The 17,219-nt window shown below is 45.3% G+C and overlaps 1 protein-coding gene across 1 annotated transcript in view; it reads left to right on the forward strand.

Moving 5' to 3' along the window:
- GIPC2 (GIPC PDZ domain containing family member 2) overlaps positions 1–17,219 on the forward strand; it is a 153,159-nt gene that overhangs the window by 56,027 nt on the left and 79,913 nt on the right. Inside the window, exon 3 of the mRNA XM_089692204.1 lies at positions 14,726–14,906. Within this exon, the coding sequence (XP_089548330.1) occupies positions 14,726–14,906 (181 nt within the window). The remainder of the gene's footprint in view (positions 1–14,725; positions 14,907–17,219) is intronic.

The raw sequence follows: 17,219 nt of genomic DNA on the forward strand, positions 1-17,219 counted from the left end.
TGATATGAGTCTGCCTTATCCAGTTCAGGTTGGTATCCCAAACTGAGATAGATTTTGTTGGGTCAATGACCATGCTTGCCTGCTGACACAGTGAAACGGACTGTAAAAGCATGCCCAGCATTACTGGTTTATACAAAATAGCTTTCAGTAACAATTCATGGGTAAATATGTACATGTTTATAGGGCTGAGCAAAGTTGGGAATTTTCTTTTACCCAAGATTTTGGTAAAATTTCACAATTTTGGTAAAATGTATGGGAGTTAATGGGGAAGGTGAAATTAAAGCGGTTCTTCACTCCTGCATTAAAAAATTTAAAACTGTACCTGCTGTCTTTTAAAAAACAGCCACTCACCTGCCCAGGAATCCAACGCAGTCTTCACCCCAGCGGGTCTCTGCTCTTCGGTCCCTGGCGCCACCTTACTGTTACCAGCCTGCTGTTACAGGTTGCGGCTTCAACATGTGCGCATGTGCGAGCCGTGCTGTACTATCTGATTGGTGCCGCAGCTTTCTGAGAACTGTGAAATCACCTCGGCGATCTGTCCGGAAGTGGGGGAGCGGGTACCTATCAAAAACAGGTACCCGCTCCTCTCCCTCAAAAAAATTATGAGCCAAATCTGCAGGAGGAGAGGGGGAGGAGGAGGAAGAGTGAAACTTCCCCTTTTGAGTGAAGTTCCGATTTAAGGTATTTTTTTATTCCTCCATTTAAGTTCCCCGTGCTTAGATGCCGTTAAATAAAATCCTGCCAGTTTCAGCTGCAGTAGGGTTCAGAGATCACTTTGATCTCCCATAGACCTCCGACACCTCTGTACAATTTGGTTGGAGACCATGCCTGATCAGATCTGTAACCACTAGATCATGTGATCATCAAGATTAAAGTGTTACTAAACCCACAACAGTACAATCAGTCTGTATATGCAGTAAAGCATGCTTGTTATACTCACTGTGGAACCTAAAGGGTTAATCCTGTGCATTGTGTAAAAATGCTGTTTGATCCTGACTTCTCTGATCCTCCCCTTCTTCCAGTGCCCCCCTCTTATCTCCTGATAAGACATATTGTGTGGAGACGCTCTGCACATGCTCAGTTTGGTGTGTATTGCTAGAGAGGTTTTTTTTTTTCCTTGGGAGAGTGCATGTGATCATCACAGGGCCAATCAGCACTGTCTAGACAGAGTCCAGGGGTTCTGCATCCTCTTAGAGCAGAATGAAAACTCCTCTTATAACGGAAGAAAAACTGATCAGTGTAAAAGGGGCCTTAATGTGTTACTAAACCCACAAGAGTAAAATCAGTCTATCCAGTAAAGCATGCTTGTTATACTCACTGTGGAATGTAAGGGGTTAATCCTCCACATTGTGTAAAAAGACTGTTTGATTCTGTTTTCTATGATCCTCCCCTTCTTCTACTTGACCCTATCCCTCTGCTGATAGTACAGAGCTCTATGAGTCACTCTGCACATGCTCAGTTTAGTGTGTTTGGCTAGGGAGGTTTTTTTTTTCTTTGGGATGGTGCATGTGATCAGCACAGGGCCAATCAGTGCTCTCCAGACAGAGGGTCAGGGGTCCTGAAGCCTCATAGGACAATCAGGGGAGAATGAAAACTCCTCCTACAAGCTTTAACCAGTGCAAGTCCAAGTCACAAGACTGCTATAACTGCTGATAAGAAAAGGTATTTAGCAGTTTATATTTACTAAATAATTGCATTTCCATGTTCTGTGTACTATGGGAGACCAGATATAGTGAATGCAGGTTCCTGGGAGACCAGATATAGTGAATGCAGGGTCTGGGGAGACCAGATATTGTGAATGCAGGGTCCGGGGAGACCAGATATAGTGAATGCAGGTTCCTGGGAGACCAGATATAGTGAATGCAGGGTCCGGGGAGACCAGATATAGTGAATGCAGGGTACTGGGAGACCAGATATAGTGAATGCAGGGTCCGGGGAGACCGGATATAGTGAATGCAGGGTTCGGGGAGACCAGATATAGTGAATGCGGGGTCCAGGGAGACCGGATATAATGAATGCAGGGTCCTGGGAGACCAGATAAAGTGAATACAGGGTCCGGGGAGACCAGATATAGTGAATGCAGGGTCCGGGGAGACCAGATATAGTGAATGCAGGGTCCGGGGAGACCAGATATAGTGAATGCAGGGTACTGGGAGACCAGATATAGTGAATGCAGGGTCCGGGGAGACCGGATATAGTGAATGCAGGGTTCGGGGAGACCAGATATAGTGAATGCGGGGTCCAGGGAGACCGGATATAGTGAATGCAGGGTCCTGGGAGACCAGATAAAGTGAATACAGGGTCCGGGGAGACCAGATATAGTGAATGCAGGGTCCGGGGAGACCAGATATAGTGAATGCAGGGTCTGGGGAGACCAGATATAGTGAATGCAGGGTCCAGGGAGACCAGATATAACGAATGCAGGGTCCGGGGAGACCAGATATAGTGAATGCAGGGTCCAGGGAGACCAGATATAGTGAATGCAGGGTCCTGGGTTTAGTAACTTTTTAATGAATTGTGATCAAAGGAAAGTTTGGCCAAGCAACACATTTTTTCTGCTGCCTCTTATATTTTCGCAGCTTCTCTTAGCTCACACCTTTCATCTGGTGATCTGGACAATAACACACCTGTATCAGAGCGCCCCCACTCTGGATGAATGAGCACAGGCAACACTTTTGGACAGTAGCATTGTCTGTCTGGGGGGGAGGAGTGGATGAAATGGATGAGCAGATTTAGATAGACTGCCAAATTGAAGCCAAACTCAAGCTAATACTTTATTAGCAGTAACAGTGACAGTTTTTTTTCTTTTGGGATAAAGCTTTTACATAAATAATGAAGCAGATCATTGCAAGCACCCCCGTCAGTGATAAATGGTTTGTCTCATCCCTGTAACTGATATATCTGCAGGACAGCTTGTTCTTTTTGAAAAACAATAGAAGAAAGAAAGCTTAAAAAAGAAAAATAATGCAGCTATCACATGTAAGAATTGGTAAGCTGCAATATAATAACTGGTTTCTAAATACTGGTTTAATTCTGCTAGTACATCCAACACTCCCCTCACCCCAGACTGACAGTACTGCTGTCTCAAGGTGTCCCCTGTGCTCCTTCATCCAGAGTGGGGGCACTCTAATACAGGAAGTCTGTTACTGCTCAGATCACCAGGTGAAAACAGAGGGTAAAAAGCCTAAAGAAAGAAAACTAATGCAGCCACCACATCTAATGATCGTCAAGCTGCAATATATTACATTTGTGGGTTTGGGTTTAATACCGCTTTAAGTAGCAGTGAAAAGAACAATACGCTTCAAAGGAAATGTGTAGGTAAAGCATTATGTCTACTCCCTTGTTTTCATCATTTTCGGCATGGTTTACTCTGGTTCACTGTCACCAGAGTGTAACAAATCTGCTGTGCATTGCATGCATTTGTGATGCCTCCGGCAAACACTTGACATTCCTTTTTTTTAGGTCTGTCAACAGCTAGGTATGTTAACCATTTCTCCAGAATCGGTAACAATCAGACACTGCTGAAACCCTTCTCTATGCCAGTATAGCCGAGTGTTCCCCTTAACCCCCGATACAGGCAACAGTGTACTCAGCCTTTATATCCGGCCAAGCATTGCTTACAAAATCCAAATTAAAGCACAGCTATGCAAAGCCATGCAAATGCTCATCTCAAATGTCAATGTGTACTAACACTCATACCTCCCATCTCTCTGAGATGGGATCAAAGGACATATTACAGCACAAATAATGGAGGCATCTGCGACAACGCCTGTGAAGACTTTATACACAAATATCCTTGGTCACTTTTTTTCAAAATAAACAAAGAAATAATTTAGAGCTGATACAAGCCGACCTCAATGCTCTGTGTAATCGGGCAACTATGTGGTAAACAAGGTTTAATGTTGATAAATGTAAGGTTCTGCACTTGGGGGCTAATAATATGCATGCATCATACATACTAGGGGGGGTACAACTGGGGGAATCAATGGTGGAGAAGGATCTGGGGGTTCTGGTAGATCACAAGCTTAATAATGGCATGCGATGCCAAGCTGCGGTTTCTAAAGCGAGCAAAATCCTCTCCTGTATTAAAAGAGGTATAGACTCCAGAGAGAGAGATATCATTTCCCCCGGTACAAATCATTTGTAACACCTCATCTGGAATATGCAGTTCACTTTCACAAAAAGAACATTGGGGAACTGGAGAAAGTACAGAGAAGGGCAACCAAACTGATAGGAGGCATGGAGGAGATCAGCTATGAGGAAAGATTAGAGGAACTGAATTTATTCTCTCTTGAGAAGAGGAGATTAAGGGGGGATATGATCACCATGTATAATACATAAGGGGGGATATAATCTCCATGTATAATACATAAGGGGGGATATGATCTCCATGTATAATACATAGGGGGGTATGATCTCCATGTATAATACATAAGGGGAGATATGATCTCCATGTATAATACATAAGGGGGGATATGATCTCCATGTATAATACATAAGGGGGGATATGATCTCCATGTATAATACATAAGGGGGGATGTGATCACCATGTATAATACATAAGGGGGGATGTGATCTCCATGTATAATACATAAGGGGGATATGATCAACATGTATAATACATAAGGGGGATATGATCTCCATGTATAATACATAAGGGGGGGTATGATCTCCATGTATAATACATAAGGGGAGATATGATCTCCATGTATAATACATAAGGGGGGATATGATCTCCATGTATAATACATAAGGGGGGATATGATCTCCATGTATAATACATAAGGGGGGATATGATCTCCATGTATAATACATAAGGGGGGGTATGATCACCATGTATAATACATAAGGGGGGATATGATCTCCATGTATAATACATAAGGGGGGATGTGATCACCATGTATAATATATAAGGGGGGATGTGATCTCCATGTACAATACATAAGGGGGATATGATCTCCATGTATAATACATAAGGGGGGATATGATCTCCATGTATAATACATAAGGGGGGATATGATCTCCATGTATAATACATAAGGGGGGATGTGAACTCCATGTATAATACATAAGGGGGGATGTGATCTCCATGTACAATACATAAGGGGGATATGATCTCCATGTATAATACATAAGGGGGGATGTGATCTCCATGTATAATACATAAGGGGGGATGTGATCTCCATGTATAATACATAAGGGGGGATGTGATCTCCATGTATAATACATAAGGGGGGATATGATCTCCATGTATAATACATAAGGGGGATATGATCTTCATGTATAATACATAAGGGGGGATATGATCTCCATGTATAATACATAGGGGGGATATGATCTCCATGTATAATACATAAGGGGGGATATTATCTCCATGTATAATACATGGGGGGGGGGGGATATGATCACCATGTATAATACATAAGGGGGATATGATCCCCATGTATAATACATAAGGGGGGATATGATCTCCATGTATAATACATAAGGGGGGATATGATCTCCATGTATAATACATAAGGGGTATATGATCTCCATGTATAATACATAAGGGGGGTATGATCACCATGTATAATACATAAGGGGGGATATGATCACCATGTATAATACATAAGGGGGATATGATCTCCATGTATAATACATAAGGGGGGATATGATCACCATGTATAATACATAAGGGGGGATATGATCTCCATATATAATACATAAGGGGGGTATATGATCTCCATGTATAATTCATAAGGGGGATATGATCACCATGTATAATACATAAGGGGGGGATATGATCTCCATGTATAATACATAAGGGGGGATATGATCTCCATGTATAATACATAAGGGGGGATATGATCTCCATATATAATACATAAGGGGGGGATATGATCTCCATGTATAAATACATCAGTGGTTCATATAGTGAACTCGGTGTAGAGTTATTCACCCTGAGGTCATCACAGAGGACAAGGGGACGCTCTTTACGTCTGGAGGAAAAGAAATGTAATCTCCAAACACGGAAAGGTTTCTTCACAGTGAGAGCTGTGAAAATGTGGAATAGACTCCCTCAAGAGTTGGTTCTGGCCAGCTCAGTGGATTGCTTCAAAAAAAGTCCTGGATTCTTTCTCACTGAGCTCCAAAGAGGGCAAATTGTTGGTGCCGCTTAGCTGGTGCCTCTGTGACTGAGGTTGCCAATTTATTTGCCGCGTCACAAGATACAGGATGAAAGGTTATGACGACATATACAGTTTCCGGGAAAATATTGTCTGATAAGCATAAAATCGGTCGCCATGGTCAGCTGACCAAAAAAGACATTGCGCAGGACTGTAATCCAGAATAAGAAAACAGCTGCTGCAAACGTGACTGCAGAGCTCAATCTCAGTCCTGTGATGACGGAGTCCTGTGACGACTAAGATTGAGCTCTACAGTCACTTTTGCACAGTTGTTCACTTATTCCGGGTCACAGTCCTGCGCAATGTCCTTTTTGTCTCTTTAGTCTTACGACTAAAGCTTGCATAGGCTGAAACGCATCAACTGTATTGTTCCTGGATTTTTACCCCAACATAATTTTCTATAAAGAAGACTGGATGTTAACCTTTCGAGTTGCTGGCTCTTTTGACTCTTGTATACCTATGTCTTGCGGAGACTTTGAGCAGGACACAGATAAGATATCTAACCTCATTTGTGTAGCACTACCCCCTTAGGTGTTGCTAATGTTTTTGGGTCCCCCTCTAGTCCTGCACGGCCAGGCAACATGCATTTCCTCAGTCAGACTTGCATCCAGGAGACAGTAGCCAGTCCTTGAGCTTTGTTTTAATGTTTTATTAGGAGATTTGAACTGGGATAGGATTAGGGGTGTATGGGATGCCCAATAGAACTGAGAAACCGAGGACAACTTCCTGCAACTATATAGTTCTTACAGCAAAAATCCTCTTCTTGGAGAACTAGCCAGCATCTCCGGTTTTACCAGCCCAGACCCCAGACACCCCTTATCCAGCTTTTCTGGGTGAATTCCTGAGCAGGGAATCCAGTTCTTGTCATTTTAAAGTAAGACAGTCCTGGGTAGTTACTGATCTGGTTTCCCACCAGAGTGCTTCTTCCCCTATCTGGCCCAGGGGGTGTAGGGCTACACATGCATTCCTTTTCTTGTATTGCTGGTGGGTTGGTGGCTGCTACCAGATGTTCTAGCTGGGTCGCTCCTTCCCTGCCACACAGGTGGTCCTTTCTCAGGGGCCCGGTGCAGTGCCAAGCTTTCTTCCTTTCAAGCTTCCTGCCTGGAGGTGAGCCCCTCTCCCATCTAGGTCCCCTCCCAGGCTCCTGTTCTCCAGCTCCACTTCCAGTCCATCTTCCAACCAAACTCTCTCTCCCCTCTCCTGTTACTGAGCAGGCTTGGTTACTCTTAAAGGCTGTCCTGGCCCCTTGCCAAGCCTCCTGTTGGTGATTGGCCAGGATCCTAGCCACTCCTCACCTCCGCCCACTATTTCTAGATCTTTCTCCAAAATTCTAGAACAGGGGGAAGTCTCAGAGAGCTGGTCTGCAGAGCCTCTCAGTTCTGACCCACATTTGAACCTGCTAGCTATCATACACAGGCTGCTACTCTGCCCTCCTAACTAATTGAACTAGAACTCCTCTTAGCTAACTAGGAGGGTGCTACATTTGAAAGAGGATTGCAGGGTGGCAGCGCTGTCATTCTTTGTCACTGTTTCAACAGGAAACCTAAAATCCCTTCCTTGCAGTGGGGCTGTCCATTTATATGTAGGGGCTTGTTTCTGTGTAGGGGCTCCTATGGTCTCTGCTGGTGGACTGGAGCCTCCTCAGCATCCTCATGCCAGTGCAGGGCTATTGGCCCTGCATCAGTCTTCATGATGTCAGAGGACTTTAGCCCACCAAAGCTTGGGATGGGGGTGGGGGGGAGGCTACATGGATTGGTCTAGCGGCACAGAAGAGCTTGCAGAAGCAGAGGATCAGGTAAGTAGAAGTGCTTTACCAAGTCTCCTAGACATAAACCATCAGTGAACCCTTGCAATACAGTCTCCAGGTTTCCTGGAGTTCAGCTTTAAGCCAGGTGTATGACACAACATACTTCATGTATATTCACACTGTCAACATGGGCGTGCCATACATTGTAGTTACATATGTTTGCAGCTGTGAAAGATTGTTGTACTACAACATCATTAATAAATTATAGAAACATTAACAGGATCTCAGGGATAATAAATCGCCATTAACAAAGGAAGCCAGAGCCTGTCTGTCCACAGGCGAGTTCGTGCCCGGCTTTGCTATTCAGGTCTTATGACACGTCTGTCATTGTCGGTTAGGTGGGTGCTAACAGACTAATCACAATTTCCCCGTATCACTTCCTCCAAGTGCCCTTTCAACCACAGCAACATTTTATGATCATCAATCAATGATGATGAAAGTTCTTTTCAGTCAACATAAAGGTTCCTGTATGACAGTCTAAGCAAGTGTCCAATCCAGTCATTATGTGATGTACAATATGAATGAACAAAAACAATGCAGTGCTCATATACATATACACCGAACAAACATAGTGTAGCACTGCCCCCTTAGGAGTCGCTAAAGATTTGGGTCCCCCTGTAATCCTGCACAGCCAGGCAACACACATTTTCCACAGACTTGCATTCCAGACACAGTAAACAGTCCATGAACTTGTTTTTTGTGGATTTTTATTAGGGGTAATAAACTTGGATGGGGTTTAGGGATGCATGGGATGCCCAAGGAAATGTAAACTGAGGACAATGTCCTGGCAACTATATACAAGTCTGTACACAGCAAAGATCTTCTGGGAGAGCTCTCCAGCATCTCCTGGTGAACTACCCCAGACCCCAGATAAATCCTCTTCTTTACCCAGCTGTCTGGAGGAAATCCTTGGGCAAGGGGATCCAGTGCCTGCCACTTTCAGATGAACAGTCCCGGGTAAGGAGCAAATCAGGATTCCCACCAGAGTGCTCTTTTCCCCTTTAGCTGGCCCAGGGGGTGCAGGATTACTCACTCAGTCTCTTTCATGTAAGCTGGTTTCCGTAGGTGGCTGCCTTAAAGACTTCTGCTGGTCTGCCTCCTTCACTGGCTCCACAAGTAGTCTTCTCTCCTTGCACTGTTGAGGCTGAGCAATCCTCCTGTCAAGGTCCCAAGCCTGTAGGTAGGCTCCTTCCCACTGGGCCCCCTCCCAGGCTCCTTCATCTCTTCCTCTCACTCCATCTTCTACCAGAACTCTCCTGCTTCTGAGCAGGCTCAGTCACTTTTAAGGGCTGTCCTGACCCCATGCCAAGCCTCCTGCCTGGGGATTGGCCAAGATCCCTCAAGAGTGCAGACCAGCTCCTCCTCACCGCCGTCCACTGTTTCTAGAATCTTCTCCAAGATTCTAGAACAGGGGGAGGTATCAAGGAACTGATCTGCAGAGCCTCTCAGCCCTGACCCAAATTTGACCCTCTGGCTATCACCCAGGCTGCACCTCAGCTTTCTAACTGAAAAAAATAATTAGCTAGAAGCCCTAGCTAACTAGGAGGGCAATACACAGGTAAAGTGAATAGCATTGATTATTTTGTTACATTGGTACCTGAAAGTGGGTGGGATATATTAGGCAGAGAGTGAACATGTCCCTAAAGGTGATGTGATGAAAGAAAAAATGGGCAGGTTTAAGGATTTGAGTGACTTCGACAATGACCAAATTGTAATGGCTGGACAACTGGGTCAGAGCAACTCCAAAACTGCAGCTTTTGTAGGATGTTCCTGGTCTGCAGAGGTCAAGACTGACCAAAAGTGGTCCAAAGAAAACTAGAGACAGGGTCATGGGCTGCCAAGGCTTATTGATGCACAAAAGGGAAGGTTTGCCCATGTAATATGATCCAATAAAAGAGCTACTGGAGCGCAAATTGCTGAAAATGTAAATGCTGGTTCTGATAGAGAGCATTGCAGTTTGTTGTGTATGGGGCTGTGTAACCCCAGACTGGTCAGGGTGTCCATGCTGACCCATGTCCACAGCCAAACGTGTCTACAATGGACACATGAGCATCAGAACTGGACCACGGAGGAATGGAAGAAGGTGGCCTGTGCCTGATGGATCACGTTTTCTTCTACATCATGTGGATGGCCAGGTGTGTGTGCATTGCTTAACGAATGAAGGGGAGAGAACAATGTTCGTGGACAGCTTGCCAACCAGCTTGCCAACAACCGAATCAACCTAACAGTATGCGTTTATAACAGGGGTTTAGTTGGCACATATTTGCAAATACATACGCAAGCCACAGAGCCACGTCACGGCACCCTGATAATCTGTGGTCCTAACTCTACAATTGCTATATAAGCCAGTTATAGACTTGGCCATTTTTATTTATGTGTGTGCATTGCTTGCCTGGGGAAGAGATGGCATCGGGATGCACTATGGGAAGAAGGCAAGCCGGTGGAGGCAGTGTGATGCTTTGTCTAGTGGGGTCTATGCCTCAATGGATCAGGGCTGTTTTGGTGGCAAAAAGGGGGACCTACTCAGTATTAGGTGGGTTGTCATAATTTTATGGTGGGTGGTCATAATGTTATGGCTGATCGGTGTAAATAACACCACATGTAGTGATATAAGGGATCATGCACAACGACCGCCTTGGACTGTGCAATCTGAGTGCCTGCGCAGTGCGCTCTGAGCTCAGCTAGAGAAGGAGAGAGCTCACTGCACATTTAGCGAGTTTGAACGGCCTAATGAAGCTGCTAGGGGGGCGCACATTTGTAATGGCCTTGCAAACATTAGCAGGACAGAGGGGAATCGAGGGGCCAGCAGTTTACATGGGGAGGCCCCCCAACAGCAAGGAATTGCATATTTAAATGATTCATGTCTGTTGAGCAGGGTTGGCCAGGGCCAGTGCTACCACTAGGTGAACTAGGCAGCCGGCTAGGGCACACTGCCTCCTAGGGAGCAACCACTACCACTGGTTTCCCTACTCTCTGCCATGGCTGGATCTAGGGGGGTGCTTCTCCCCCCTCAGATTTAAGTTGTGCCCCCCACCCGGACAGTCTTTCCATGGATGCTTTGCCTGGCCACTGAGTGCATTCCTTCATCCCACACTCATGACTGGGACAAGGAGAGAGCTGGAAAGTGCAGGCTGTGCCCCCCTCTCCTGTGCAAGGGGGGGATTGTGCTAAAAGGGGGGGGGGGTGAGATTTGGGTAAAATGGGAGGATTGTAGGATGGGAAGGGTAATTTGGAGGGGTTTTAGCTAGAGAAGGGATTTTAGGGGAATTTGTCCTAGGTGGGGGGATTGAAGGAAGAGGATTTTTGCTGGGAGGGGGGATTTGTGCTAGGAGGGGGGTTGGGGGATTTGTGTTAGGATAGGGGATTTGGGGGAGATTTTTTCTAGGAAGGGGGATTGGGGGGAATTTGTGCTAGGAGAGGGAAATGTGGGGAGGGTTTGTGCTAGGAGGGTGGAGTGGGGGGGGGGGGGGGGGATTTGTGCTAGGCAGGGGATTGGAGGGAAGGTTTGTGCTAGGAGAGGGGATTGGGGGGAGGGTTTGTTCTATGAGGGAGAATTGTGCTTGGAGGGGGGAAGGAGGGGTAGTGGTGCTAGGAGAGGGGGATTGTGGGGGGATTGTGCTAAGAAGAGGGATTGGGAGGAGTTGTGCTGGGAGGTGGGGATTTATGCTAGGAGGGGGGATTTAAGGGAGAGAATTTGTGCTAGGGTGGAAAATTTGAGGGGACAGAGGGTGTGTGTTAGGAGGGGTGAAGTAAACCTACAGGTGAGTTTTTTTTTTGGGGGGGGGGGTAACTGGTCTTGCCTAGGGCACAAAGTGGTCCAGTACCGGCCCTGGGGTTGGGCCCACACAATGATTGAAATTCTCCTGGTCCCTTGCTCAACCAACTGAATTTCAATCTCTGTGGTCAGCTTGGCACCTTGATGAAGGATTTCGCCACAGGGATATACAAAGTGATTTTTGTCTTTCTGTAATAGATAGGTAAAACAATTGGTGAGTTTTCAGTTTTAGATGGAGGGTGGTAAAACACATGGCGATGGACCGAGATAAGGCTATAGATTTGAAGGATGCTTTTCGGATATATTGGGATGTTTCACGTAGCATTCGGGTGGATTTACTAATGGCAAATAGACTGTGCACTGTGCAAGTGCAGTTGCTCCAGATCTTAGTAAATGATGTGAAGCTTCATTTTGCAAAGAATACCCAATCACATGTAAGAAAAAAAAACCAAAAACAGCATTTTTGCTTGTACATGGTTGGATGGTGGAGGTCAGCAGAGCTCCCTCAACTCTAGAGGAACTGCATTAGCAAAGTGCACAGTCTATGTGCCTTTAGTAAATCAACCCTATCTTTCCTGACCTGTCCATAGTCAGCATAGTTGGCTGGCTGTATATGGCTTTAATACTTTGATTTGGAAGAAGCATACACATCAGAACGGTCAGAGTGAAGGCAGTACTTGTAATCTACATGCTTGCTCTGAGTCATTAATTTAAGTTCTAAAGGAATTGGATCAGGGGCGGACTGACCATTTGGAAACTCGGGCACTGCCCGAGGGCCTGGGGTCAGTAGGGGGCCCCATGAGATGCCCCTGGTACCTTTTTCATAGGCTTTTTTGAATTTGGGCAAGGACACAGGGGCCCCATAATCCCCTATTGCCCGGGGGGCCCCATGAGTTGTCAGTCCACCCCTGAATTGGATCAGAAAGAAGAAAACCAGTAGTTCCAGAATAAGATTACAGCAATTACAGCCTGCAGCACTCACTACAGGTTTGCTTGAAAGCCCCAGGGTTGGCATTGCAGTTTTGGATGCAGTTAATGACCTGGAATAAGCATGCTGCCAGTGAAAAATTCTCAATTCTCACTGGTAATACTTGTTCCACAAAACTGACTCTCTAGGTGAAAAGACATTATCTGGGTATCATGGTTTTGAAGGAGGAGAGATTAGACGCAGAGCCTCCACAAAATGCACCACCAAGTGATTATTATAATACAGGATTTATATAGCACCAACAGTTTGTGAAGCGCTTTACAAAATGAAGGCAGACATTACAGTTACCATATAATTTAGTACAATAGGAATCAGAGGGCCAGGCTCGTCAGAGCTTACAATCTAGGATGCCAGGCGGGATGGTGTCCATGCGATTACTCAGTGTCAAGAGAACAGAGCAGTCGCATGACCACCTGTTCTCTGGGTGCTAGAGAGAATCCTACAGAGGACTGAGTTCTTCTCTGCAGTGGGCTCCAGGGGCCCTTTTGGGGAAGCCTTATGCCTGCTGAAGACACAGGGGTTTATTTACTGACCCCAGGTTCACACCTAAGCGTTCTCTTCAGCGTTTTGCAGAAACGCAGTACAGATCTTTTAATATGATTTCCTATGGGACAGGTTCATATCTACGTGTTTTCACCCTGTGCGTTTTTTGGAAAGGGTCAGGGACTATTTTGAACGCAAAAAGTTGTGTTTTTGGTTTTATAGACTTAGCAATAAATCCTGTAAGCGAATTGGTCTCTATGCAGAAGGGCACGAGATTCTGAGTGAACCAACTTTAGTAAATAAACCCCCCAGGATTCACGTGAGATTTGCTGACCATTTTTGCCCAGACATAGTATATACATTCCATGTACTGAGTCAAAAGGAGTCCTTGATGTCCAGAGCACAGAGGACAGCAGCACGATGTGAGTGGGGAGATTGTTCCACATGGGTGCCCATTCTTGAGCATTGGTGTCGTTGGTGGAGAAGTGTGCAGGACACTGGACACTGTTGAGCACTGAAAACACCATCGTGTGGCCTTTCCCCTTTGTGAAAGTGGAAATCCTCTTTGAATTGTATAGGTGCTGCAAAGCACTGTGAGTACAAATGTGAGAAATGACTTTACTCTTGTTGTCACAGAATCTTTTGGGTACAGACAGGACAGAAGTTCCCTCCTTTAAGAGACTAACTATGTCCCTGTGAGCACCTGAGCACTAGAAGTTATGGAAGATACTCTACTGAGACTTGACTTAAGCCACCATGTTGGAAATGCCTCCTTGTGATGTTAATATTGTTTGCTAACCAGTTATATTGAAATAAAACTGTTAACATGCATTCCAGATCTGACTGAACATCGTGTGTTTGTAATGTACTGGGATAAAGAGTGAGTGAGGCTTATGGACTCTGTGGAGGAGTAGTAGTTGACCTGTACAAGCGAGAGCACTGAGAAGGAATAGCGTTCTTGGGTCTCCCATTAGTTGATGATAATTTCTCAGGGCTCCCACTAGCCTAGTAGAATATTGACCCATTGTACAGTGTCTGGGGCTACTCTCGAGGCAAGGAGTTTCCCTTGATGTTGAACTGTGCAATTGTGAGCCGTAGATATGGCCTAGGTAACCGATCCTCCTATATCTAAACTTTCTGGAAGGCCCTTGCAGGATTCCAAAGCTTAGATGAACCTGCTGGAAGAGGTGGTAGACATTCTGGTGTGTCCCAGTCACTAGGAGGGTGGCTTGGCCTTAACAATCTGTGATGTGTTTGGTGCAGGCTGTCCTACATCGGGATTACAGCGCCGAAACCTGCAACTTTAAAGTCAGCAAAGCCACAAATGTAGTGACCTGCAGGAAAAGACAAATATTCAATGTGCAATCAAATCCAGATCTAAATGACCAAGCTACATTTAAAAACATGGCAAACTACACCAAGATTGTAGATATCCCACTCATTGTCAGCTAATAAGGAATGTCCCTCCAAATCATGACTTATTTATTGTATTTTTCTTCCTTTAGCGAATTAAAGAAGACAGTGTCATTGACAAAGTGAAAATTATCAGCGTTGGGGACCACATAGAATGTATAAACGGGAATAAAATTGTGGGATCACGCCATTACGAAGTTGCCAAGATGCTGAAGGAGCTGGAACAGGGAAAGATGTTTACCTTAAAGCTCATAGAACCCTTAAAAGCTTTTGGTAAGTTGAATTTATGCATCAATATTGTAGTTATACCAACCGTTGATAGTCTACAAAGTATTGTAATGTAAGGTTCTCTATGTATAGTAATGGCTGAGAGACCTGTGCTACAGTGCTCCACAGTGCTCATACTTGGTACATTAATGGCTGAGAGACCTGTGCTACAGTGCTCCGCAGAGCTCATACTTGGTACATTAATGGCTGAGAGACCTGTGCTACAGTGCTCCGCAGTGCTCATACTTGGTACATTAATGGCTGAGAGACCTGTGCTACAGTGCTCCTCAGTGCTCATACTTGGTACATTAATGGCTGAGGGACCTGTTCTACAGTGCTCCTCAGTGCTCATACTTGGTACATTAATGGCTGAGAGACCTGTGCTACAGTGCTCCGCAGTGCTCATACTTGGTACATTAATGGCTGAGAGACCTGTGCTACAGTGCTCCGCAGTGCTCATACTTGATACATTAATGGCTGAGAGACCTGTGGTACAGTGCTCTGCAGTGCTCATACTTGGTACATTAATGGCTGAGAGACCTGTGCTACAGTGCTCCTCAGTGCTCCTACTTGGTACATTAATGGCTGAGAGACCTGTGCTACAGTGCTCCTCAGTGCTCATACTTGGTACATTAATGGCTGAGAGACCTGTGCTACAGTGCTCCGCAGTGCTCATACTTGATACATTAATGGCTGAGAGACCTGTGCTACAGTGCTCCGCAGTGCTCATACTTGGTACATTAATGGCTGAGAGACCTGTGCTACAGTGCTCCGCGGTGCTCATACTTGGTACAGTAATGGCTGAGAGACCTGTGCTACAATGCTCATACTTGGTACAGTAATGGCTGAGAGACCTGTGCTACAGTGCTCCTCAGTGCTCATACTTTGTACATTAATGGCTGAGGGACCTGTGCTACAGTGCTCCGCAGTGCTCATACTCGGTACATTAATGGCTGAGGGACCTGTGCTACAGTGCTCCGCAGTGCTCATACTTGGTACATTAATGGCTGAAAGACCTGTGCTACAGTGCTCCTCAGTGCTCATACTTTGTACATTAATGGCTGAGGGACCTGTGCTACAGTGCTCCGCAGTGCTCATACTTGGTACATTTAATGGCTGAGAGACCTGTGCTACAGTGCTCCGCAGTGCTCATACTTGGTTCATTAATGGCTGAGGGACCTGTGCTACAGTGCTCCACAGTGCTCATACTTGGTACAGTAATGGGTGAGAGACCTGTGCTACAGTGCTCCACAGTGCTCATACTTGGTACATTTAATGGCTGAGAGACCTGTGCTACAGTGCTCATACTTGGTTCATTAATGGCTGAGGGACCTGTGCTACAGTGCTCCACAGTGCTCATACTTGGTACAGTAATGGGTGAGAGACCTGTGCTACAGTGCTCCGCAGTGCTCATACTTGGTACAGTAATGGCTGAGAGACCTGTGCTACATTGCTCTGCAGTGCTTATACTTGGTACAGTAATGGGTGAGAGACCTGTGCTACAGTGCTCCGCAGTGCTCATACTTGGTACAGTAATGGGTGAGAGACCTGTGCTTCAGTGCTCCGCAGTGCACATACTTCATACAGTACTGGCTGAGAGACCTGTACTCCGCAATGCTCATACTACGCATTGTGGTGCATTGTATTAAAAATTTGCTTTGGTTCCAGTTTTTGCTGCATTGCTCATTTAAAATGTAACACTATGGGGTTGATTTACTAAAGGCGTTTAGACTGTGCACTTAGTAAATGAGCAGAAGCTCTGCTGACTTCCATCATCCAGTCATGTGCAAGCAAAAATGGTGGTTTCCTTGCAAGTGATTAGGTATTCTTGGCAAAGGAAAGCTTTACCTCATTTACTAAGCTCTGGAGCAACTGCACTTGCAAAGTACACAGTCTATTTGCCTTTATTAAACCAACCCCTATGTTGAAGGGGGCCTAAAAGAATGTCATCTCTGTACCTTCTTAGCAACTGATACTTAACATCACCCAGAATCAATTCAGCAAATGGCTTTGGCAAATGACTGATAAAAGAACAATTTCCCTTTTTATAATGGTGGAAAATCTCACACTACAAAAAAAAAGTGGAATTGAATACTGGATAAGAAGAAGCCACAGGTCAAACAATAAGCTCAAATAGGCTTTATACATCATTGTATTGGATACATGATGAATATTTGGTGAAAATGGCCAAATAATCATTCAGCCATTTATAAACTGGCCCACTTAAATAACTGAACTCTGGAAGCTGTGGCCAAAAAAAATAATAGGCAGAAGACACAGGACTAGTCACTGGTATTGGCTGTGGTCTCCCTGCAGTTG

The sequence above is a fragment of the Staurois parvus genome, unplaced genomic scaffold (genome assembly GCF_062004578.1).
Source record: "Staurois parvus isolate SC_StPar_1 unplaced genomic scaffold, SC_StPar_1.0 ptg000578l, whole genome shotgun sequence".
In the NCBI taxonomy this organism is placed as follows: Eukaryota; Metazoa; Chordata; class Amphibia; order Anura; family Ranidae; genus Staurois; species Staurois parvus.